Below are 26839 nucleotides of genomic sequence, written 5' to 3'. Positions count from 1 at the left end.
TTTTACATCTAATTTCGTTTTTTATTCGTTTTTAGTTTTAACAATTCTTAACTTAAGAAAATATTTACAAAAATTAAGAAAAAAAAAGACCATGAGAAAAAAATTATTAAATTATACACAAATAAAAAAAAATATATATATAGAGAGAGATGATAATGTATGACACTTTCATTTATCACATAACAAATTATTACTTCTTTTTCTTTTTAAATGATTTAAATGCAAACAAATTTACTCAAAAATATATGTACATACAAAAATAGAATTTTAAAAAGCCCAAATTTGGAAAAATATACAATAAAAAAAGTAAATCCCCCGGGAAATAAGATACGATTTGTATGGAAAAATGACATAAGTATAAATGAATATAAATAAAATAACAAAATGCTAGTGGACTTATAGAAACGGCACAAGACTGTTAAGAGTAGAGCATGTTCTCAAAAAAAAAAATACCTCTCAGGCCTGGAATGTAGCCAGTTTTTATATATCTATATATGTAGGGTAGGTGTGAACATGTTAAAGTTGTTGCTAAACATCATGATGAGGAAATATGTTTAATGAATTGACAGGCTTAGGATGCAATATAATAGAGACAACAACAGCAAACTGTTTGGAAATCCTCCATGGAATTAATGAGACTTTTTTACTATGGCTAAAGAAAAAATAATTGAGAATCTAAAGGTGACTACTTAACTGCAAAATAAAACAGAATTTATTTATTATTGTTATATTATGAATGTTTTGTTAGAGACTGCTTACTTTATGATTTACTGGCAGTACGTTTAGTAAGAGTCTTGACGGAATCTCGACTATTTATTACTTCGGCATGGAAACCAGTTTCCCAATCGGCATAGTACTTGACGGTACGCACATTACCATCTGGCTCCACCAGTGAATATTCGCCGCGCACCACATCACCATCACGTTCCTCACGCTGATGTTTTATATCACCGGTTGTGGGATCATTGACGCCATATTCAAATGCATAGCGGGGATGATCATTCTGTAAAAGAAAAACAAAAATATTTATACAGATTGGAATAGTTTTCTATATAAAGCTTGTAAAAACACTTTCTCTATATAATTCCATTAAAAATCGGAACTGGGCAAAATTTTTGTATAAATTATTTTGATTTATATTGCAAAGATGTTTTAGCATTCACTGAAACAGCTGAAAGTGAAATGGGATATGCTAAATAAAAACAATAAGCCCTCGATATCCAAAATGACATGGCAAATAATAGAATCCTGGAAATAAGCTAAAACCAAAATGATTCCAATAACGTAAATATCAAGAGGAGAAACGGAAGCGATTCTCCACTGACAATTTAGACAGAGATGCCCAAATAGCCAGTGAAACTGGTCGATCTAAAGACCTATACCGTATTTCTAAGGAGATTTCCGGCCATAGCCATCACACTATAAAACCCCTGAGGAATGATCAGGGAAAATGGATCCATGCCAAAGATCAACAGCTAGAGTTGTGGGAGAATTATTACTCTCAATTGTTTTCGTCCAATCCGACAGTATCTACAACAATATGTGATTGCGATTCAATGCATCACAACGATATAAACATTGCAATATCGTCATCCGGAGAAATAACAGCTGCAATGAAGGTCGATAAATCTGCAAGCCCTGATGGAATACCTCCTAATATTCTGAAAGCAGAAACCCTTAATTTCGAGTTTCTGGTTAAATGAGAAATTTCCTGACCAATTAAGAGACGGCCTTATAATTAAACTTCCAAAAAAAAATGGAACTTGCAAGAGTGCTCCAACTGGAGGGGTATAACTCTCATAGCTCACATCCTGCACAATAGCGTTTTAACAATCATTGAACCACAGCTAAGACGAGATCAAGAGGGCCAAAAAAGTCATGTATTGATCACATGAATAGCTTGAGGGTAATTGTTGATCAATCGGTCGAATGGCGCACACCTCTTTACTTAGCATTCGTAGACTTCAAACTTGCTTTTGACATATTACAACACAATGTGATCTGGGAAGATCGAAGATGCAAAGGAGTTCCCGAGAAGATAATTAAGCTAATTAAGGAGCTCTACAATAGGACCTATTATTATATACTTCATGCAGATGACGTCTGTCTTCTATCCCACCGCTTCTCTAACATGCAATCCAAGATCCAAGCCTTTGGTACTCGTGTAGCTAAAGCTGGCATACAAATTAATATCAACAAAACCAAATCAATGCTCATACATTCATCATGCAACACGAACTTCCAGCTTTAGGGACAACCTATTGATGATGTTGAAAACTTTTGCTATCTGGGGAGTATAGTTTCAAAAAGTGGGTGCAGCAAAGAATATATTCCGAATAGACTTTGTATGGCATCGCCGGCTTATGGTAGACTCAACAAATTCTGGAGATAAAAAAATATCTAAACTCAAACAAAAGTCAAAGTGTTTGACAGCAATGTGAAATCTGTGCTTCTATATGGCTGTGAAACCCACTCGCGAATAAGTACTTTGCAAGCTTTTGAAAACCTTTGCCTCAGGCGTATTCTTAGAATATTCTGGCCAGCTACGTTATCAAATCAAGATTTGTGGAATAGAACAAATCAGCTTCCTTTGGGTTTGAGTGTACGATCGCGTAAATTTCGTTGGCTGGGACATACAATGAGAAAGCCAGCTAAGGATATAACTAGACAGGTAGTCGAATAACTATAACCCACAAGTTTCTGGAGATCTAGCAGACCAGCAAATACTTGGAGACGACGGATTGAGAACGAGTTGCATGAGCATGGTGTATCCTGGAATGAGATGAAACTGTTGTGTAATGATAAAATACAATGAAAAACATTGGTTTGCTGCCATTTGTTCCTCTGGGAATTAAATAATTGAATATATAATGAGGACAAGAAATCAAAACCTTTCCACAGTAATAGGATATTCGCTTCTGAATGACTCTAGTCACATTTGGCCAAATATTGTCAACTTAGTGGCGGCTTTTTCAACGTTTTGAGAACAGCGGAACTTTTGCAACGGCGATGAGGACTGGTCTTAGAAAACTAGGTGAAACTGGTGTCGCAGGATGAATTTTCATCAATAAAAATCGATGAAACTTCATAAGTCAATAAAAACTAACATAAACTGCGAAACTTTTAGCCCAGAGTCTCAGGAGGGAATCGAACCCACAACCCCCAGATTGATAGTCCAACACACTATAGTCTATTCCGCCCTATCGGAAATCACAACAACTGTACGAAAATAATTTAGATCTAATTCCTAAACAATATCGGGAACCATCATGGACCCTTATGTCTTATATTCATCGACTTCGAAAATACATTCGACACCCTTGATCACAGTGTTATCTGGAAAGCTCTGGAATGTAAAGGCGTACCTCAAAGTTACGTATTACGTACTACGAAAATACTTAAAATCTATTTCCAAAATAATAACGGAAACCAACTAGGTTACCCTTATATCTTATATTCATCGACTTCGAGAAGACATAAGACACACTTGATCACAGTGTTATCTGGAAAGCTCTTAAATGTAAAGGCGTATCACAAAAACTGATCAAATTGACCAAAAACCTATATGCAAGCTACTGAATCCTTCACGAGGGCTCGCTTTCACGTAAGATTTAGGTTGGTATTGGAGTTCGAGAGGGATGTATAATGTCTACTACACTACTTTTTAACATACTTTTAGATATAGTCATGAGTCATGAACGATTGGAGGATCTCTACTATCTCTACGCAGATAGGTCCCGAAAGTAGCAATAGCTCGCATAAGTATCAACGAAAGCTGGGCTGAAAATTAAGACAAGGCTTTGTGAATTCATTCAGAATACATTAGAGCTTTCCTAATGAACGATGTAATTCTGGAAGATGTCGACTCATTATGTTATATTGGTTTCAATATTACTGATATTTGGGGCTCTAACGTAGACATTTCTAACCGAATAAAGAAGGCCACACAATTAATTCGGTGTCCCCGGATGATGTTGCATCAATAAAAATCGAAGAGAGTTAATCGAGAGAGTTAATCCAATGATGAAAATACCTAAGATCTAATTGCTAAACAATAACGGGAACCAACGATGGCGATTGTCAGTGAGCTTTTTAACACACTGCTAGATATTGTCATGAGTCATGCGATGGCAGAAAATCGAGGCATTATAAGGGGACTTCACGAACGACTGGATAATCTTGATTACGCCGACGGTATATTCCTCCTCTGCTATATCTATGCTGAAATGTCACGAAATCTGTAAAAGTTCGCACAAGTACAAACGATATATGGGCTGAAAATTATGACAAGACAAAGGCTTTACGAATTCATTCAGAATACATTAGATCTTTCCTAATAAACGATGTAATTCTGGAAGATGTCGACTCATTCTGCTATCATGGCTCCATTGCAACCGAATTTGTTGCCAATCGAATGATTCTGCCTTGGTGACCGAATTTTAGAACTTGTAACAAAACTTTGGTTGCTTCAACTGAAATTCTTCTTTATCAATTGATTTTTCAGTTGCTAAAACCGAAAAATTCAATGTATGCAACCGAATCATACGATTGGCAACAAATTCAGTTGCCATTACGAATCTGTTTTCTTTGTGTAAATACATATTTCTAACCGAATAAATAAGGTCACTCAATCATTCTGGCAGCTCAACAAGGTGTGGATGTTTTTAATTCCTACCTAAAATCAATACTGTTCTGGATCATTGAAGATATTTGTAAATAGATGTCTACGTTTTGGACTCAAATCATCTCTTGTGGCATGAAACATATCAAATACCAATATCCGATGAAATTCGAAAGCCTAAGTGGAATTAGATCGGACACAAAATGCAATTGAGTGGAATCCACAAGGAAGCCCAAGACAGGGTAGGCCAGCACACACGTCACGAAAGGAAATCCAAGCTAGGAATATGTGTAAAACTTGGGACGAAAACAAATGCATACACATCAAATTTACTTGAGCAAGTCTTGAGATTATAGAAGAGAGAGAGGAAGAAAAAGTGGAAAATCTTTCCAATCTCCTCTTCTCTATCTTCTATAAACTAAATATGGCGATTGAAAGATGCGAATGGAAGAAATTTGTTGAGGCCCTATGCTGCTTATATGAACGACGGGAATATATTTATAAACGATGGCGACTGTACGATACGATATTTTAGATGTAATTAATATACAATAACCGGAACCAATGATAACCTTTCCATAGCAAGAGTATACTCCGGAACACAGCAACAACTTTATCATCAGGAAAGTACTTTCGACAACAGCTGAACTTTTACCACGACAACAATGATGATGATTGACCTCAGTAAAAGAGGAAGAGGGTTAATGGCCATAATGATGTTCATCGACCACATAAACAACCTACGTGTTATTGTGGAACAATCTTTAGAGTAGCGCTCACCACTGTATCTATGATTCATAGACTTCGAGAACCACTATGTGATTTGGAGTTCATTGGCATGTAGGAGATGGCTCTTGTAGGATAAAATCGGTAATGGCTCTTGTAGGATAAAACATGACAAATTCCTGAGTGAAACTGTGAGAGTCGGGATAGGTGTCCGACAGGGACACCATGACACGATCCTTGGAAGAACATTCGATAACGGGGATTGCAGGGTCGCCTAAACGATCTTCATTATGTAGAAGATATTTGTAAAATCTGCTTCGGTTTTGGAAACATATTGAAAAATAAACGTCTTTAACACTAAAAGTGGAAGTTTCTTCATTGACACACTGTTGTTAAGTTAACTCACATTGAAAATTGTAAAGAATCACGGCATGAAGACGTTAATGATTTAATTCGTGAATAAATCTAATCAAGAACATATTCAAATTAAGAAATCCAGCAAACATTGTGTATTGGGGTGATGATTATATGTTGACAGTACTTTTCAGTGTTTCTCAGCGGTTTAGTTTCATTTCTTAGGAAATTAACATGAATATCACAATCTACTCAGTTTCATCTAAGATAATGATGATCCTGTAAAATCCTTCAGAAGTCTTTATTAAGAAAATGTGTCTGAAAACAGAGAACTTTCACCAATACATGTTAGCAAATTTTAGAAACGGCTGCACTTGAAGAAGGATAATATGCTAAATTACCGTAATTGGAATAGGAAGCCATGAACATTTTTCTTCCTATCAATTTGATGAATCTTTAAAGAAATATCCACATCAGTCTATATAAGTCTAAGATTCTTATAGCATACGAATCTTTACACTATCTGAATTATATAACGGAGACCTATTCCAACAGTGTGTTGATCAGATGATTCATTTTATCTTCTCAGAATTATATAGATTGAAGGGTTATCTAACAAACTATATAATGATTTTTTAATAAACCAATAAACAAAGTTTTTTTTACTTACAAAATATTCTAAATGTTGTTCAGTCATCAATTTAATTTTGGCCTGTTTAATGATGGGTGCACTCTTCAAATAGGCCGTTGGTGTTAAGGTATGTGAGCTGAGGGCGGGTACAGCTGGAGCATAACGATAAAAGCCAGCACCCAGAGGTCCTATACCACCAACACCATGATCATAGCCAGCCAAAGGTCCCAAATGACCTAAAGAACCGTGAGCCAAGCTACCATGAACCGAACTGCCATGAGCTAAGCCACCATGAGCCAAACTTCCATGAGCCAAGCCTCCATGAGCTAAACCTCCATGACCTAGAGATGGTAAAGGTGCCACAGAAATGCCTTTAAGACCATGAATTGAACCCCCAGGCCCTGATATACCATGAGTGGCCAGACCTAAAACGCCATGATAGCCTGTTATAGCAGGTGAGGTACCGCCATGACCCAATGATATAGCTCCATAGTAACCTAAAAAGATACAAATTTAATTAACACATTAAGCTATTTTTAAACTTATTATACAAACCTCCTGCTATACCATGTTGACCTGAGGCACCTCCATGTAAATTCGCTAGACCCAGACCTACGCCATGTTTCGCTACATGTTGATGAGATATGGCTCCACCACCAGTTGTATAAATGCCACCATGACCGCCTGCTAAATGCAATGCTGGAGCCGCCAAAGGCTTGGCCACTAAATGACCGGCAGCCAAAGAGCCTCCCTTTAATAGTGTAGGCTGAGAAATATATTGATGTGATGTGGAACCATGAGCTCCTCCTCCACTTGTTATATAACCTGAACTTAGAGATGAGTACTTGCCAGATCCTGTGGTAAGATGGGCAGATCCATCCACTACTATGGGAGCAGTCAGAGTGGCGGTTTTAGCTAAGGCAATACCTTGTAAAGGTTTTGAAACATATTGATGGGATATAGCTCCGCCATGACCACCATGAATACTAGAGCTGTGCACAGAAGATGTTTCCAATTTGCCATAACCTCCTACAATTCTAGCAGGTGCTGCTAGGTGTACAGCTTGTAAAGGCTGGGCAACCAATTGATGAGAACTTAGACCTCCAACCGCAGATAATTTAGAACCATAAGCTACTTTAGCAATGGCAGGTCCCGCCACCAATGTAGTGCCCACTGCCGGTTTGGAGACATACTGATGTGAGACAGCACCATGGGAGGAATATTTCGATTCACCATAGCTGCCTACAATAGGAGTAGCTACTTTTACTAAACCTGGACCTGTGGAGTATGAAGATAATTTGCCACCCAGGGAGTATTGTCCCAATTGTACCGGTTTAGCCAAATATTGATGAGAAACGGCACCACTAGATCCATATCTGGCTATGCTGGAGCTGGTAAAGAGAGGATTAACATTTGGTGTATGTAGGGAGTCATATGAGTGGGCAGCTGGTCCGGTAGCATATTGAGCATAACCTGAAGCAGCATAGCCGCCTATAGTAGGCTTAGAAACATATTGATGTGAAATGGCGCCAGAACTGTGAGAACTAGACGATATCGTTGCTAGTTTGCCTAGAGCGGGACCGCTGGAATAATGTGTTAATGAGGGTGCAGCATAAGTGGCTACTTTGGCCACAGCCGGTCCGGTGGTATAGTGTGTTGCAACTGCTGGAGCGCTATAGGTGGCCACTTTAGCCAAGGCAGGTCCACTTATTAAAGTAGTCGCTTGGGGTTTCGAAACATATTGATGAGATATGGCGCCACTAGATTGATAAGATGCCACCTTAGCTACTGCAGGCTGGGCAGCATAATGGGTAACGGCGGGTGCTGCATAAGTAACCACTTTAGCCACTACTGGGGCAGCTAAAACATGAGCTTGGGGACCTGCTCTCGAAACATATTGATGGGAGACGGCACCACCACCACTGGTCTCATATTTACCGATCGTAGCAATGGGCTGATAAGAAGCCACCTTTGCCACTACCGGCTGAGCGGCGTACTGGACTACGGCTGTTGCTGGTTTGGATACAAATTGATGTGATATAGCCCCACCTCTGGATTCGTACTTATTTACACTTAACACAGGCTGGGCAGCAATGTGGGTAACTGCAGGTGCAGCATATGTGGCAACTTTGCCTAGCACTGGCCCTGGTTGGGAGACATATTGATGGGATAAAGAACCACCCGTGGAAATATGAGAAGCAGATTGACCGGAGTAGCTGGCGATCTTAGCCACAGCTGGTGCTGCATAGCCGGTCAATTGAACAGCAGGTTTGGAAACAAATTGATGTGAAACGGCCCCACCTCCTCCAGACGATACATATTTAGTTATTGAAGGCTCTACATAGGTGGCAACTTTTGCTATAGCGGGTGCAGCACTGTAGGCTACCTTAGCCACTGCCGGTGCAGCATAACCCGTTATGTGTCCAGCTGGTTTCGACACATACTGATGTGACACACCGCCACCAGATGAAGAGTATTGTAGAGAACTTCCTGCACCATAGGTGGCTACTTTGGCTACAGCAGGAGCCGAAACATATTGGGTTAAAGCTGGCGTTGTTATGGTAGCTATCTTTGCTACTGCAGGAGCAGCATATGCTGTGATATGGGCTGCGGGCTTAGAGACATATTGATGAGAAACTGCTCCACCGGAGGAGGAATAATGAGCTGAACTACCACCACCGGAATAAGAGACAGCAGGAGCAGCTATAGGCACTACTTTAGCTACAGCTGGAGCTGCATAGGCTATGGATTGTGGTGCTTGCTTAGAGACATATTGATGGGAAACTGCACCTCCCGATCCCGATGTATAATGTGATAAACTGCCAGCGCCTGAATAGGAACCTACTTTCACAACAGCTGGTGATTGGTAGGTGGCAACTTTAGCGACAGCTGGGGCCGTTAAGACCGTGGCCTGTAGAGGTTTTGAGACATATTGGTGAGATAGGGCACCGCCACCACCACCACTAGAACTAAAATGGGCGGAACTTTCTCCTGAATAACTGGCAACTTTAACAACTGCAGGGGCTGCATAAGTGGCAACCTTTGCAACAGCTGGTGCAGCATAGCCGGTAATATGAGCTGTGGGTTTCGAAACATATTGATGCGATACAGCTCCTTCTGAACCGCCACTTGAGCTAAAGTGGGCTGAACCTTGACCGGAATAGCTGGCCACCTTAACAACAGCGGGTGCTGCAACAACTGGGGCCGAATATGTGGCAACCTTTGCAACAGCCGGTGCCGCATAGCCTGTGATATGAGCTGTGGGTTTCGAAACATATTGATGTGATATAGCTCCTCCTGAGCCACTGGAACTAAAGTGGGCTGAACTTCCACCTGAATAACCGCCCACGTTAACTACTGCTGGAGCGGCATAAGTGGCAACTTTGGCAATGGCTGGTGCTGCAACAACAGGAGCAGAATATGTGGCAACCTTGGCTACAGCTGGTGCAGCATAGCCGGTAATATGAGCTGTTGGTTTGGAGACATATTGATGAGATATAGCACCACCTCCACCACTCGAACTAAAGTGGGCTGAACTTCCACTGGAATAACCGCCCACGTTAACCACGGCTGGAGCAGCATAAGTGGCAATTTTCGCTACAGCTGGAGCAGCCACAACTGGTGCTGCATAAGCTGCAACTTTGGCAACAGCTGGTGCCGCATAGCCGGTAATATGAGCTGTGGGTTTCGCAACATATTGATGAGATATAGCACCACCTCCTCCACTGGAACTAAAGTGGGCTGAACTTCCACCGGAATAACCACCAACGGAAACCACGGCTGGTGCAGCATAAGTGGCAATTTTCGCTACAGCTGGTGCAGCCACAACTGGGGCTGCATAGGTGGCAACTTTAGCAACAGCTGGTGCCGCATAGCCGGTAATATGAGCAGCGGGTTTTGAAACATATTGATGTGATATGGCGCCACCTCCTCCACCACTGGAACTAAAGTGAGCTGAACCTTCTCCCGAATAACTGGCAACCTTCACTAATGCAGGGGCAACTGGGGCAGAATATGTGGCAACTTTGGCTACAGCTGGTGCAGCATAGCCGGTAATATGAGCTGTGGGTTTCGAAACATATTGATGAGATATAGCACCACCTCCTCCACCACTGGAACTGAAGTGGGCTGAACTTCCACCGGAATAACCGCCCACGTTAACCACGGCTGGAGCAGCATAAGTGGCAATTTTCGCTACAGCTGGTGCAGCCACAACTGGGGCTGAATAAGTGGCAACTTTGGCTACAGCCGGTGCAGCATAGCCGGTAATATGAGCTGTTGGTTTGGAAACATATTGATGTGATATTGCACCACCTCCTCCACTGGCACCAAAGTGGGCCGAACTCTCTCCTGAATAACTGGCAACCTTTACTACTGCAGGAGCAGCATACGTAGCAACTTTGGCAACTGCAGGGGCAGCATATGTGGCAACTTTGGTAACAGCAGGTGCCGCATAGCCGGTAATATGAGCTGTTGGTTTCGAAACATATTGATGTGATATGGCGCCACCACCACCTCCACTGGAACTAAAGTGCGCTGAACTCTCACCAGAATAGGTGGCAATTTTTGCTACAGCTGGAGCAGCATAAACTGTTAGCTGAGGAGCAGGTTTAGCTACATATTGATGGGAAATGCCACCTCCAGCACCGCCAGATGAATAATGCGATGAACTACCACCACTGTAACTAGCTACTTGAGCCACTACCGGTGCTGAATAGGTAGCCACTTTGGCTACAGCAGGGCTGGCATAACCAGTGATATGCGAAGCTGGCTTAGATACATATTGATGAGATATGGCACCTCCTGAAGAGCTAACATGTGTGGAACTAGGAGCTGTATAGGTAGCTATTTTTGCCACAGCTGGAGCAGCATAGCCCGATAGTTGATGGGACAGAGTACCCACAGATGAGTGGGAGGACACCACAGCAGGGGCAGAATATGTGGCTACCTTAGCCACTGCTGGCGCCAAATAAGCAGTTTGAGCTTTGGCCACAACAGGTGTAGCATAACCGGTTATATGAGCCGTCGGTTTCGAAACATATTGATGTGATATGCCGCCTTGGCCAAGATGAGCACTTTCGGATGCATAGCTGGCCACCTTAATGGGTGATGAAATGTAGTGTGAGGCAGCTGGAGCTGCATAATTGAGCACTTTAGCTGGTGCAGATACATATTGCGTGGTAATAACTGGAGCTGGTTTCGAAACATATTGATGTGAAATACCTCCCGCCAAAGACTTGCTATAGCCTGAGGTCTCTAGACTAGGCAAATAGCCTCTCGATATGCTGGGTGCATAAACCGCGGCAGAGGGTGCCTTTGAAAATAAGGGTTCGGCAGCAAATGAGGCCAGATTACTATGCGACGTCAAAGTGGCCAGTTTTGTTACGGTGGGGGCGCCATATGTCACCTTGGGTGCATAACTTAGCGAACCTGCAAATGGATTAGCAGCTCCACTTGAAAATATTGATTCCAAATTTCCAGCTTTAGCATAACCACCCGATGTATAGGTTTCGATTTTTGAGTAGCCGGGCGATTGTTTGGAAAACGTATAGCCAGGTGAAGTAAATGATTCAATTTTTGTAGTTATAGCTGGTGAACTAAAGGCTATTTTCGACAAATCACCACCAGCACCACCAAGTAACTTATCATAACCCAACGACGAACCACCAGCCGAAGTATATGTTGCCGATTTTGAAATGCCTGGGGTAGCTTGACTATAAGTATAACCCGGACTTTGATAGGTTTCCACCTTTGAGCTTATGGGAGGCAAATAGGCATTCGATACTCTCTTGTTACTAATGACTGGGGTAACCAAATTTTTAAATTCTATGCCTGAAGGCACTACGGCAGCAAATTTCGAGGCTGGCGATTTATCGGCATACGTTATGGAGCCACCTTTGGCATAGGTAACAGCCGGTTCATAACTGGCACTCTTTACGGGACCCACATACTTTGTTAACTGCACTGGACCACCACCATGAGAATAGCCGGAAATACCCTCCGATGACTCATACGATGATTGTGAAGAGCCCACTGATGCATATTGTAGTTTACCATTTTCCGCATAGGTAGACAAAGAAGGTGAAGTTTTTAATGCTGTTGCGCCGGGTGTTATGGAAAATTTCACTTCCGGTGGCGTATAACCATAGGCAGCATTCAAGGCGTGTATACAATCTGGTATGGACTTGGGCGTTAAATCTGCCAATACTGTACCGCTAAGGCACAGAAATGCCAAAAATAACTGAAATCATAGGATAAAGATGGGAAAAATTCAAGGTCATATAAAGGATTACAAATATGGTGTAGGGAGTTTTTAGTAAATAGTTTATTTTTAAAGGAAAATGTGGTTGAAGGGTTTAAAATAGATTTAAATAATGAAATACCATAAATACGTTGACTTTAGTCCTTATATTACATTCACAAGGTATATTTTGACAGTCTAGTTGATCGGTCATTCCCTTGCCAACCAATTCTCTGATCTCACTGGTTTCAAAGTTATCAAAGAGATATTTATGTGTATCAAAATTCTCTTGTATTCAGTGTCCTTTTAAGGGTTTGACATTACATTAGCAACATTCCTACCGGAATATTTTAAGTTTGCCGAAGCATAAAATTGCATTGCACAGCACTTCTTTACGATCACTGATTTAAAGATCCTCTTACAGGTTTTTAAAAGCAGGAACTAGATAGATAGATTATAAATCTCATTTTTCCAATGTTTAGTTATCATTGTTTGCAAATAATGTCGGTATATAAGGTTGCGAATCTTCAAAAATACTTGAGGTTATATGAATTATCCAATATTCTTTAACGAATGAAAATTTCAATCTAACGAGTAGAAGTAAGAACTTTAGCATAAAAACTCTTTTTATATTTTGATTTATGGTTCAGAAGACAGTCGAAATAAAATTAAATTAATGAGAAAAATGTCTCATACTATCGTTAAGATGATGGTATCTACAACGATTTGTGAATGTCCCTAAAACATTTCCAATATTATCCAGTCTCATTGATTCTAGCTTTACAAACATTTAATATATTCAGTTTTGATGTGTTAAGGCATTATTAGAGAAACTAACAATTCCATTATTTGTTGAAAATATATCCTTAATGCTAATGCCACGGCTAGCTTTACAACAGCTCATACTCTCAATTAAATGCCTAACAGCCTAACCTAAATAAAAGCGTGGAGAGTTCAGTGTTAACGCTAAAGTATCATACCTAAATAAGAGTGTCAAAGTTTTGTCAACAATCCCAAAAATATTTAGTTAAACATTTTAGTTTGTACAAAGTAAAAAATAAGTAAGGATAATAATAAAAAAACCATGATAATCTTCATTCCATCAAATTAAATTTCGATTAAAACTATGGAAAAATCCTGTTTTAATCAAAAGTGCAAAATTGCAATCAGATCTAGAGAGGAAACATTCATAATTTGGCGTGATAACAAAAATGCCGAAACTGATTCGCTGTGCAAAAGGACGAGATCTTCGTGTGCCAAAGTGCTGATCTTCGTGTACCTTACTGCTTCCCGGGGCAGTAAAAGCTTTTGGTCATTCGTTAAGAAGGATACTGATCCGGTTAATAAAGCTAATCTTTTGGCTGAATTATTTGCAAATAATTCGAACTTACCGGAAAGCAATCAACCACTACCTGAGCTCGAAAGATTATCAGTTACTATGCCGAATATATTCTTTCGCACTCGCTCAGTTAAAGGGGTTTTTAGCGGATCTTAACATAAAGAAGTCTCCTGGGCCTGATGGTATACCAGCACTGGTCTTGAAGCAGTGTCCTTCGACGCTAGCTCGTCCATTAGCTAAACTTTTCAGCACTTTATACCGTGCCGGAAAATATCCTGCATATTGGAAGGTAGCTAATGTAACGCCAATTCTTAAAAAGAGAGATGCTACCAATAGCAATTTGTTATGAACTTTCCAAAGTTATGGAGATTGTATGGTTAACTACCATCTTGTTAAATATTTATAGTCTACAAATTTACTCAACGACCGGCAATATGGCTTTCGTAGAGGACGCTGTACGGGAGACTTGCTAGCCTTTCTATTGGAAAAATGGTGTCGTTCCATACACCGTTTTGAAGAGAGTAAAGTGATGGCTCTAGAAGCATGGAACTCCTTTAGCTCTCGATTTATATCGATATTTCTCATATGGGTTGTTATTTATGTTCAATTTAGTGGTACCGCAAGGTTCCTTTGTTTCTCCTTTCTCCTACTATTTATTTCTAAACGACATTCTAAGTCAAACTTCCATTCCTATCTAATCTTTTGCAATCATTCAATTCTTGACCAAGCCTGTCGGAGATTGGGACAATGAGGCAAAACATGAATGATACGCTTAACCTAGATCTTGTGACAATCTCTGGGGGGTAACACTCTATTGCGATGCGAAAGAAAAATGGTATAATTGGTAACCTTTATTGCGTTTTCGCATCGTAAAAAAAATTAGTTTAAAATGTTATTATATACAAGTTTTGACATTTCATTTCGTCATTCTTCGCTAGTGTTTATTTTGTGGAGCCAGTGTTGCTTCTTTATGGGAAAGCGTTTGCGTAGACGATACAGAGTACCAAATTGTATTCTTATCGCATTTACCTTTCGCATCGAAATTCTTTCGCATCGCAATAGAGAGTAACCCCCCTGAATGGGGTTGTGCGAATAGAGTCGATTTTAGTGTAGGTTACTCAGCTCTATTGACTTGCTAGAACAACGTCGCAATATGGGTTGTGTTTCACTGTTCTATCGATACTATAATGGAATGTGCTCTGCTGAAATTGGGGAAATTGTTCCCGAAATCAGTAGTTTTTTACGCAACACACGTTCTTCGGCAAGGGCTCATCAATTCGTTGTCGACTGGACAGAGAAAACGCCGTACTGTCTGTATGTGGAATAATCTTCCTCTTGAAGTCTTTCCTGTCACTTTCAATATAGGAAAATTCAAATCAAATGTCCACAAACACTACTCCCACTATGCTCCCTCCCATAAACTATTTTCCTAGTGCCAACATATATTGACCATCAACAATCTGTACTCATGAACGGTCAGCTTAGATTGACACATACACCACTCATAACTGAATTAAAAACAGGATATTATGGAAAGAATTTAGGTATAAAATTAATTAATCAAAATCAAACAGAACACATGTTCGGGCAACGTTCCATTTTCACCGTAAAATTAATGGATGAATGGGTACGTCAAGAATCAAAATTGTCGATTTTGGGACGATAGCAATACACATGAGATCCAAGAGCGTACAAAAGAAAAGTAACAGTTTGGTGAGGATTTTGGACTTCGGTCCATATTCAGGCCATCACTGTCTACGGCAAGCGCTATAGGTTATGATATGTGATTTAAACAGGACGGCGCACAGTGGTATGGGTTCATACATTTTTTTTTTCAAAAAGTAGGAGTGCTCCTATGATAATAAAATTTGGTACACTTGGCTAGTTTCATATAGAAAAACTAAATATTAAAAATGGTTCATATCGGATAGTCCCTAGGGGTACCTCCCATACAAGGGTCCTTCCAAAATAAATTCTTAAATAATGCTGCTGCGATCTTATTTAAATTTTGCATATGTTAGTTACAAGTGCCCAGATATCATACTACAAAGTATGAGAAAATCGGTCCATATTTGAACCTAGTTCACATATAGGTCCCTTTCTGATAATAGTTTTATCGTTCAAAACTCACATAAAAATAATAGTATCGTGATGAAATTCGACATAAACAATATTTATATAAACCCAAATCTATCTGTTAAGTTTCATAAGGATAGGAGCTCCTATTCCCCATATAAAAAGTAAAAGCCTAAAAGTATGCAAAACCTTTTATTGTAAATATGCATTGCAATTTATTGTAAATATTCATAAAAAATACCTGAGTTTTATCACAAAATTTATAAGTTTGTTCAGCGATCGCAAAAAGTCGCAGAATGTTTTTACATAAAATGAAAGAAAATATTACAAACTTTCATTTAGTAGTAGACCAACACGGGGATAGACCGAGCTAACTTATTTTTTTTTCTAATGAAAACTGCAAATGCTAAATTTTTTGGAGCCATTTTGATTTGCACAGATCTCTTAAACTATATATGTAATTTAAATATTTTTTCTTTCCTATAAAATTCAAAGTACCATATTTTAATAAAAATGCTCTAAAACTATTGGTAGTTGAACCATATTTATTGTATAAACAACTAAAATGTAGTAAAATTTTCATCAGTTTTCGTTGTATAATATTTAGATAACTTTACAACACTCTTTTTTATACAAAACTTTATTTTTTTCGAAAACAAATCATGGTTTTCTACTAATGAAACATTTCTCTACAGAATTGCATCATTAGATTTCTAAAAAATAACTGTAAAAAAATTGACTTTTTGCCAAAAAAAAAAATACCACTGTGCGGTGCTACGTGCCACACAGCTCATGCAACATTGGACATTCTGCACGAGCGATTTGAGGGCATCTCACGTGGAGGTGATGTGAGCTGGCCACCGAGATCTTGATAGATTTTTTCTTATGAGGTTTTCTTAAGCCTCAGGCTTAAGACACCATTCCATGGTTACAATTCAGCCTAATTTATGCTCCAGAGTCATGGAAAATTTTACATTTCGGAGTAGAGCCATCCAGCAAAGGCTCGGCCTTTACAATTTAATATTTAAAATGTTATAGAACTAAACCGTAATAGATTTTGAATAAGTTGTTAGATTTTATGAATAACATTATTTGCTGGTTTTACAGGAAATCATTCTCTTAAACAAAATCAGATCGTATCCTTGGAGAATTACGTATCTTTCATAATGAAGGGCCGTTTGCTATTACGTATTTATTAGAACTTTGAAGAACTTGTAAAATTCTCAAAAGACCACTTTTTCATGATATAGTCTGATACGGTAAGTCTTAGACGTAAGGTGATATAATCGCTTTTTTAAATTTTCTTAGGGGAACAAATATAGAGATGTTCTGTGAAATATTGAGCTAAACAATACTGATTCTAAACAATTCAAATAAGTTTCGTGATTTCGAGAAATGTTTCAATGCAAATAAAAATTTCATTGAACTTAAATTTTGATAGGTTGCTGTATATTGTATAATTGACCACGCCCACTTTTCCCATAAGAAATTTCATTATAAAAGTATTTTGTTCTCAGTGAATGTGCATTTTTTTGGGGGAAATTTCACTTAAAATGGGTGCATATTCCGATATTTGATTGATACATTGCCCGCTGGGGCCAATGACCAGTTTTTGAGGCAATAAATCACAGGAAACAGCTAGACCTTTCAAATTTCGTACAGATGATATTTTTAAGTCAATCGGGCAGTGCCACGCCCATTTTCAGTAGGTGGATTAAAGTGCAACGACCTCTAGTGACAGGAAATATATGCATGGCGATAGGCTGATCTTGAAATTAAGCGATAATTGTGAGGATGAATATAAACAATTTTATTTTAAAATGTATTCGGGAGCTATCACTAGTTACCGCCCAAAAATTAGGTGACATGTTTTCTATGTATATGAAACTAATTTGTGTTGAATTTTATTTGAATACCAACATATCGATGGCTTAATATAAAAAGGCCCTAACTCGTGTTTTTTTTTGTAAGTCCAGATTTTCGTTTATTTCTATAAATTGTCCGATCATATATCATAATTAGCCAAAAAAATCACGACATAAAAAAACACGAGTTAGGGCCTTTTTATATTAAGCCATCGATATGTAACAAATATATACTCGTTAAAATGATTTTTGGAAGAGGTCCTTATGGGAGCTATGACTAATTATGGACCGATCGTTATAAAATTTGGTGACATGAATTTTGTATATATTTAACTTATTTGTATTGAAGTAATTTTCGGAAGTGGGCCTTATACGGGAGCTATGTCTAATTAAGGACCGATCGTCACAGACTTTGGTGGTGCGATTTCGGCTTTTATAACAATTATTTGTGCTTAATTTAGTTTGGATATTTATATAACTAAGATTTTTATGAGAGCTTAACTATTTTCAGATAGGGCAATCGTATGGGGGCTAGGAGAAATAATGGACCGATTCTAACCTAATTCAATAGGATTTGTTCCTGAGACAAGGGAAATGCCTGTACCAAATTGTTTCCAATTATCTTTAAAATTGCAACCTGTAGTTTGATTACAAGGTTTACATTGACAGAAGGACAGACGGACGGACGGACGGACATCGCTTAATCAACTCTGAAAGTGATCACGAGCAGATAGGTATACTATAAGGTGAGTGTTGGAACAGTATTTTTGCACGCTATAAAAATCAGCACGAACCCAATACACCCTCCGCTCTATGAAGGTGTAGGTTATAAATATCCAAATTTTTAAGTTATACGCTATCTGGAAATAAATTTTTATGAACAGCGGCAGATCGTTTTTCCAAAGAATTATAGTACACATTATAACCTTTCCCCACATACATATAAATTGTTTCATGGATACGCTTGGATCATAGACTAACATAGACCCGAATCAGCTGCTTTAGCAACATGGCGGAGGCAAACAAAAAAAATTTACGAAAAATTAACAAAAGAAAATGTATAATAAACCACGGTAGATTTAAAAGAGGGACAAACATATAAATTTATCTTTCTATATCTCGTCTCACACACTTTTATTTTTTCTCTCGCTCTAAGATCTGCCTTAATGGCGGAATTGGAAAAAATGTTTAAAAAAATGTAAACAAAACCATACGGTTCGAAATTACTTGTTTGACAGCTGTCAATGGTCTCTTATCTGTAATAATCTGTGGCTTGGATTAACAAAATTCTATTCCAAAGAATATATGGACGACAACAAAAACTTCACAAAAAACACAATGCATGTTGACACAAACAATTATCTACCACATCTAACCTTTTTTTGTTGAAATTTTTAATAACATTTTAATTTATATACATTTACAAGTGTTTTCCATTTTACAAAATTTTTTAAAATCTTAAAAATTTCTTTGTTGTTTCATTATGATGTCAGAAAATGTAGCAAAGCAAAATTTGCCAACTTTGGCAGCTCGCATGTCGTCATGAGTTGCCACCTGACTTTAATTGTTTAATATTTGATTGTTTCAAAGTGTTTAATATAAAATTCAGTTATTATTTTTTTTAAATGGTTGACTTGGAAAAAAGGACTTTTTGTCTCAAAAACCTGTGCATTGTTTAAAATATCGGTTGAATATAAGATTAATATGTTTTTAGTCACTGTTTTTCCTGCGTCCTATAATAAATAACTGCTGGCGAGAATCAGGATTTTTGTCTGAAAGTATTGTAGCATTTGTTTCTATATTAAAGATTTTAAACTTTTCTGAATTTGTTTATTTAATCATTATAAAATTCTTGCTGTTGTTTACTGTGTATCACTGGTATTAGGGTAATTGAAACATTTTTTATTTTAAGGATATTTTAATTTTATTACTATAATTAATTGTTTATTTTAACAAACAATTTGGTTAAATAATCAAAAGTTCTTTTCATTATCCTTGACACTATTTGTTTATTTAATTAAAAGTTATTTGTTAAATTAATATATTTCTTTTAATATTAAACAGATTATTATTTTATTTGTATTATCTGCTTCATTGTCCTTTTTAAGTATTTTGCTTTTTTTTCTGTTTTGAACAAGGACTCACCTTCATTTCAAAAAGTTTTTCTTTTCTTTTACAATCTACTATAGTTTTTGTTAATTATTTTAAGAATTTCTTTGATTTACGAAACAAAATCAAATAATCACTTCATAACACACTAACACTAAGACACAAACACATACACCAACACAACTTCAAAAAGTCCTTAAAAATTATAAAACTAATAATCCAAAAAGTGGTTCTGCTATATCCTTTTTATTTTTGTGGTAGCGTTAAAATCGTTTCGCTAGACTTTATTGTTTTTTAGCTCCGTTTAGCATTAAAACAATATTCTGTTTCTAATTTTTTTTTTGCAAATATTTCTAGAGCTCCGGTGATGTAGAGCACCGCGAGATACTGATGGCCAGCAAGGCCCTATAAACGTTTATATACGGTCAAACGGACTCGTACCGCGTACTATATGTAATGTTCACTTTTGACAAACTGATCTAAGTTTTGTGTGCGAACACGCATTAAAAATTTCGCAGCTTCAACGTAACAAAAACAAAACAAAAAAAAAGAGCAGATTTTTCTGTTTAAGTTCCAGCTTCAAACAGCAGCTGCCAAATATGCTGCTGCTGCTGCGCCTGCAGTTGCAGTTACAGCATAGTTGGTTTGCAAACACTAACTCAATTTCAAATTCAAATAAATATGAATGTGCCAGTATTTGAAAATATTAGAAATGTTGACGACAATATTAGTTTGTTTGTTTTTTTTTTTTTCTTCTAAATCTCCTCTTAATATTCTCTCCATTTCAAATGCTGCAAAAATATTGTATATATTTTTTTTTTGAATAAAATCAGCAAATAAAACTACAAAAAATCAGAGCATGTTTTAGTAAAATATTAAAAAGCAAACAACAAAAAACAAAATAGAGATTAAAAGTGTATAAAACAACATCAACAAAAAACCAAAAAAAAAAAAAACATTTAGTTGAAAAATCATATAGAATTATAAAGCCTTTCATTGCAAATGTAAGTTAGTAAAATTTTTAGGCCTAAAAAAGGTGTCTAATACTCAATATAAACAGCAACAGCAATATCAGCATGTTCGCTGTATATTTTACACACTAATACTGGCAGGAAAAATATATAAAAAATAGGAGCACTGTGGGTAGAAATTGCAAAAAAAAGATTTTGAAATTTTTTTTCAAAATAAAAAACTTTTTTGACGTTTTTTTTAAAAATGGGATCTTTTTTGTCGCTTAGTGGGATGCAAGTTGGATATCTATCAAAATAAATGTTTTGTAACTTAAGATATAAATTTTTTTTACTTTTTTTTTGCAAAATCAAAAACTTTGTTGACTTTTTTTCAAAATGGGCACTTTTTCTATATTTTTTTTTTGCTCAAAAGAAAGCTTAGGTCTTTTCCTTTAAGATCTTTTTGGTCGCTCAGTGGGATGCGAGTTGGATATTTATCAAAATTAGCTTAGGTTGATTGGTTGATTTTCATGGTAGTTCACTACGTGCGAACAATCAAGTAGAGTCGAAGGGACCCCGTTTTGATAAGACCACACCACTCGTCAGATGTAATCGCAATGTAACTAAAATGTGTACAAAAAAGAAAGAAAGAGTCGTGCTAGCTAGACCCAACCTGTAGCTGTGAGGTATCTCAGTAGGTCATTGAGTTTAGATCCGGCTACCTCCCCAAGGTTGGTCAATGTATAGTTGCCCATGAATTTAAGTCCTTTGACACTCAGGGCTGGGCATTCGCAGAGAATGTGAAAAATCGTTTCCCCTTTTTCCCTATCCTTACAACTACGAAAATGGTCGTTAAAAGAGAGTCCCAGGCGATTTGCGTGCTTGCCCAACGACCAGTGTCCCGTTTATACTGCCAGCAACCTTGATATATCCCTTCTATTCCGGATTATCAGTTGCATAGTACGTTTTTCGTTACAAGATGGCCTCATCAACTTGGCTACCCTACATGTGTCTAAATTACGCCATCTATTCTCAGCCTTTGTAAGAAAATGTCTGAGGATGATACCTTTAATAGTCTCCAGTGGAATTGCTACTGAGACCGCATTGGAAATATCTAAGGCAGATCCCATTCTGGCTAGTTCGTCTGTCTGCCTGTTCATTACCGTAGTGGTCCCTGTGCGCAGGTACCCAAATCAAAGTAATGTCAGATAGGCGATCTAGTCTTGACAGAGAATTCCTACATTGCTTAACTAGTGAAGATGAAGTTGAGTAGGCATTCATTGAGAGAGAAGTGCCGCCTGACTGTCGACAAAAATACCTATATTGCCGCGGGTATTATGATCATTTAGTGTATTGCAAGCTGCCATGATTGCAAAAATTTCCGTCTGGAAAACACTACTCTTCCGGAAGACGATACGAAAAGCCTACCTTAGGTTCGTCATAGAAGACGCCAGAACCAATACCACAGCTCATATTTGAACACGAGATTACACCTACCCCACTCACTCCTGGAGGGAATTAAGACCTTGAATACCCTATCAAAATCTGTGTATGGAGTAATATAGTCAGATGGTTGGAGAACGATCGAAGGCAACTGGCCCAAAATCCCCGCGTGGCCATATGTACTCGATATCCAACAACCAGATGCTTGAAGCCTCGCTGCGCTGCAGGCAGAGGGTGTCATTATGTGAAGGTCTATTGGCATAAGGTGCAATATAGTGTTCAGTGCCTCTGAAGGACTAGTTCTTAGTGCGCCGGTTATACCAATGAAGGCCGATCTCTGAACTTTGTATTGTTGGTCTGCGACATACTTCCTTCTAGTAGCAGTCCACCATACAAGAGATCCGTAAGTAAGGATTGGACGTACTATAGCCGTATACATACATTTAACTATGCTGGGACTAAGTCCCCATTTTCTACCAAACATCCTACGACAGGTATAATAGGCCACCGTTGCCTTTTTTATTCTGTGTTGAGTATTTAGCTTCCATGATAATTTAGAGTCCAGTAAAATACCTAGATATTTTGCATTATTTGAAAGGGGGATATCGCAGTTTTTCAACCGTGGAAGTTTGAAGCTTGGAATCTTGGTCTTTGTCGTGAAAAGTACAAGTTCCGTTTTGCTTGGATTAACCCCAAGAAAGCAGTGGACATAATGTCACTTATCACGTCCGGAAACAGACCTGATACGAGTATCAACACATCGTCCGCATAAGCGATAACTTTTATCCCTTTTCTGTCTAGATCAATGAGAATCGAGTTAATAACGATAAGCCACAGTAGTGGAGAGATTACCCCATCCTGTGGTGTGCCTCTGCCAACTTGCTTGGACTTAACGCTATTACCAAGATTTGCTGTAACTATTCTTGATTTCAGCATGGTTACTAACCAGTTATTGATATATTCTTCAACGTCTAGGTTAGTAAGAGCTTGCTGAACTGCAAGAGTAGTTACATTATTGAAAGCTCTCTCTATATTCAGAAAGGCTGAAATTGTATATTGTTTAAATTCGAGAGATCTCTCTAGAGCTCTTACGACTTCATGCAGAGCTGTCTCTGTAGAGCGACCCTTGAGGTAGGCATGCTGACTATTAGAGAGCCGTGTCGTACCATCTAGGCGATGACTAATGTGAGCGTCAATGAGTCTTTTCAACGTTTTAAGCTGGAAAGATAAAAGACTAATTGGACGAAAGTCCTTCGCCTTCTCATGACTACTTTTGCCAATTTTGGGAATAAAAAATTTCTGGTTTTTGTTTTAATTTAGTATAAAAAAATGAAACGAGATTTTAATTTCCTCCCGGGAAAGAAAAAAGTCCGGGAAATTAGGAACCCTAGTCACACACCATAAATAGCAACGACTGATGATGGAATACGATTGAGGCTGATATTGTGGCTAAACTTTGACTATATAACGATCTACAATTGTAGCTAAACGATTGAAGCTAAACTGAGATTAATTTCATTTAATTTTGTTATTTCTCCGGACATTGTGCCACACCAGCAGCATCCATACCACGACAAACAACGTGAGCTACAAGATCGTGTGTTGTCTGCGATCATAGGCAATCACGAATACTAATGCGTAACAGCTAAATGAAAAATCCAAAAACAAAAAAAAAAAAACAATTTAGTTTTAGTTGGTAATATCGATCGTTATGTTTCTACTTTTTTTTTTCGTTATTTTGGGAGCATAATACAGTTTGGCTTAAAGTGCCCCACCTTCGTTGCGTTGCCGTCATCAGTCTCCAAAAAAAAAAAAATCAAAAACGCAGTACGTCGCACACGGTTAATGCAGTTTATATGCAATTTTGTGACTTAACGTTGATTTAGTTATGTGCGTTTTTCAAACAGCAGAGATCACTTTTGCTTTTTTTTATTGTTTTTTTGTTGCGATTTTTTCAATAAAACAATTTATTTTTCTGCTGTTTCTTGTCTTTGAATTGTTTAGTTGGCGGTATGTAAATTTTTGTTTGCCTCCAGTTTAGAACACTGAAGGAAACATTGTATTTAAATACTTTTCTGTATAATGATCTGACACATATAATTTACATCATTCTTGGAGTTAGTCTTTATAGAATTTTAAATAACCATTGCCTATAAACAGTTTTCCTTAATCTGTAGGCTACAATAGTTCCAAATGAATTTGTGACAAAAGTACCCCGGGGATACCGAGTGTTTTTATAGTCAAGTAAAACCTACAAAGTTCAATATATATTATGTATAAGAGATAATTGTCCAATTAAAACATTATTACAAATAATTAGCTTTAATGAACTTGTAAATAGCAGCAAAAAAACAAAAAAGCCCCAGGGTCTTTGTACCCCTTTTCTATAACATTGTCTAATGCCCAGTTTTTGACTTGTTATTTAAATACGTATTTAGTTAATTTTAACTTAAAATTAAGTTGTATTTAAATACAGTTTGAGTTTTTCAGTGCTACATAATTTGTCTTATTTAAATAAGATAAAAGTATGGTAGCACTACTAAATATCAAAAATTTATAGATAGTTTTGCTTAAAACAGCTGTTCAACCAAAACAAAAATTGATACATTTTGCCCAATAAGAAATAAAAGTTTATTAAACAATAAAATTATTGGTAGGAAAATGCACAAAAGAAGCTCCAATTGCCCCGCATCGGAATTGTAGTTTTTGCAAGACGCTGTTGTTTGTTTTTTTTTTACTACAATAGAGTGAAAAAAAAACCAAACAACAAAAGTCAGCTGTCAAAAACATATGGTAGTTTATGAAACTTAAATAGAATTTAAATGGCCAACGTTGGCCATTTAAGTATCATTTAAAAAAGCACTGAGAAACTCATTTTCGTATTTAAATAGAACTTAAATATAATTCATATTTAAATACGAAGTCAAAAACTGGCTCTAAGAACTTAAATACAAAATTTTTTATTGATAATTTTTCTCGTTGTACTTCATCTGTTTCGGCTGTAGGCTGCTTTGAGTACAAATTCTAAACTGCAGTTACTTTAACTATGCGTGCTAGTTGTTACCAATTTTTCGTTTTTCAAAAATATTGTAAAAAAAAAGAATTAATACTATAATGTTCCATTTGAACTGTTTTTTTCAGATTTTTTTTTTTAATATTTGTGTATATTTGATGTAAATGTATGAGTTAGTAAGGTGCTAATATAGTGTATGTTATAATAAAACAGCATACATATATCTACATAATATGCACTCGAAAAATTGGGTACATATAAAAGGGCTCGGGGTAATGGCGCACCCATAGAGGTACACAAGACTGTTTGAAAAATGGTCTTAGCTTAGATTCAATCATTTCTTAAATATAAGCTTTAATCGTAGATTATTATATAATTTTAGTTTGGACTCAATTTTAGCCCAAGTCTAGTCATAGTCTAGTCATAGTCTAGTCATAGTCTAGTCATAGTCTAGTCATAGTCTAGTCATAGTCTAGTCATAGTCTAGTCATAGTCTAGTCATAGTCTAGTCATAGTCTAGTCATAGTCTAGTCATAGTCTAGTCATAGTCTAGTCATAGTCTAGTCATAGTCTAGTCATAGTCTAGTCATAGTCTAGTCATAGTCTAGTCATAGTCTAGTCATAGTCTAGTCATAGTCTAGTCATAGTCTAGTCATAGTCTAGTCATAGTCTAGTCATAGTCTAGTCATAGTCTAGTCATAGTCTAGTCATAGTCTAGTCATAGTCTAGTCATAGTCTAGTCATAGTCTAGTCATAGTCTAGTCATAGTCTAGTCATAGTCTAGTCATAGTCTAGTCATAGTCTAGTCATAGTCTAGTCATAGTCTAGTCATAGTCTAGTCATAGTCTAGTCATAGTCTAGTCATAGTCTAGTCATAGTCTAGTCATAGTCTAGTCATAGTCTAGTCATAGTCTAGTCATAGTCTAGTCATAGTCTAGTCATAGTCTAGTCATAGTCTAGTCATAGTCTAGTCATAGTCTAGTCATAGTCTAGTCATAGTCTAGTCATAGTCTAGTCATAGTCTAGTCATAGTCTAGTCATAGTCTAGTCATAGTCTAGTCATAGTCTAGTCATAGTCTAGTCATAGTCTAGTCATAGTCTAGTCATAGTCTAGTCATAGTCTAGTCATAGTCTAGTCATAGTCTAGTCATAGTCTAGTCATAGTCTAGTCATAGTCTAGTCATAGTCTAGTCATAGTCTAGTCATAGTCTAGTCATAGTCTAGTCATAGTCTAGTCATAGTCTAGTCATAGTCTAGTCATAGTCTAGTCATAGTCTAGTCATAGTCTAGTCATAGTCTAGTCATAGTCTAGTCATAGTCTAGTCATAGTCTAGTCATAGTCTAGTCATAGTCTAGTCATAGTCTAGTCATAGTCTAGTCATAGTCTAGTCATAGTCTAGTCATAGTCTAGTCATAGTCTAGTCATAGTCTAGTCATAGTCTAGTCATAGTCTAGTCATAGTCTAGTCATA

The 26839-nt window shown here is 37.4% G+C and overlaps 1 protein-coding gene across 1 annotated transcript; it reads right to left on the bottom strand.

The window, feature by feature from the left end:
- Window positions 1-22385, bottom strand: Cpr76Bd (Cuticular protein 76Bd). The gene is made up of 7 exons (XM_065506055.1): window positions 22341-22385; window positions 10605-12573; window positions 6888-10535; window positions 6641-6829; window positions 6372-6556; window positions 760-1003; window positions 1-693 (listed from the first exon to the last, which is right to left on the bottom strand). Exons 1-6 carry the CDS (start codon window positions 22383-22385, stop codon window positions 761-763), a joined length of 6279 nt encoding a protein of 2092 aa, XP_065362127.1. The 3' UTR covers window positions 1-693; window position 760.
- Window positions 22386-26839: the final 4454 nt, after the last annotated feature.

This window comes from Calliphora vicina, chromosome 3, assembly GCF_958450345.1.
Source record: "Calliphora vicina chromosome 3, idCalVici1.1, whole genome shotgun sequence".
NCBI lineage: Eukaryota > Metazoa > Arthropoda > Insecta > Diptera > Calliphoridae > Calliphora > Calliphora vicina.
Note: the sequence above shows the minus strand (reverse complement) of the source record. Positions and strands in the feature narration are given on the sequence as shown.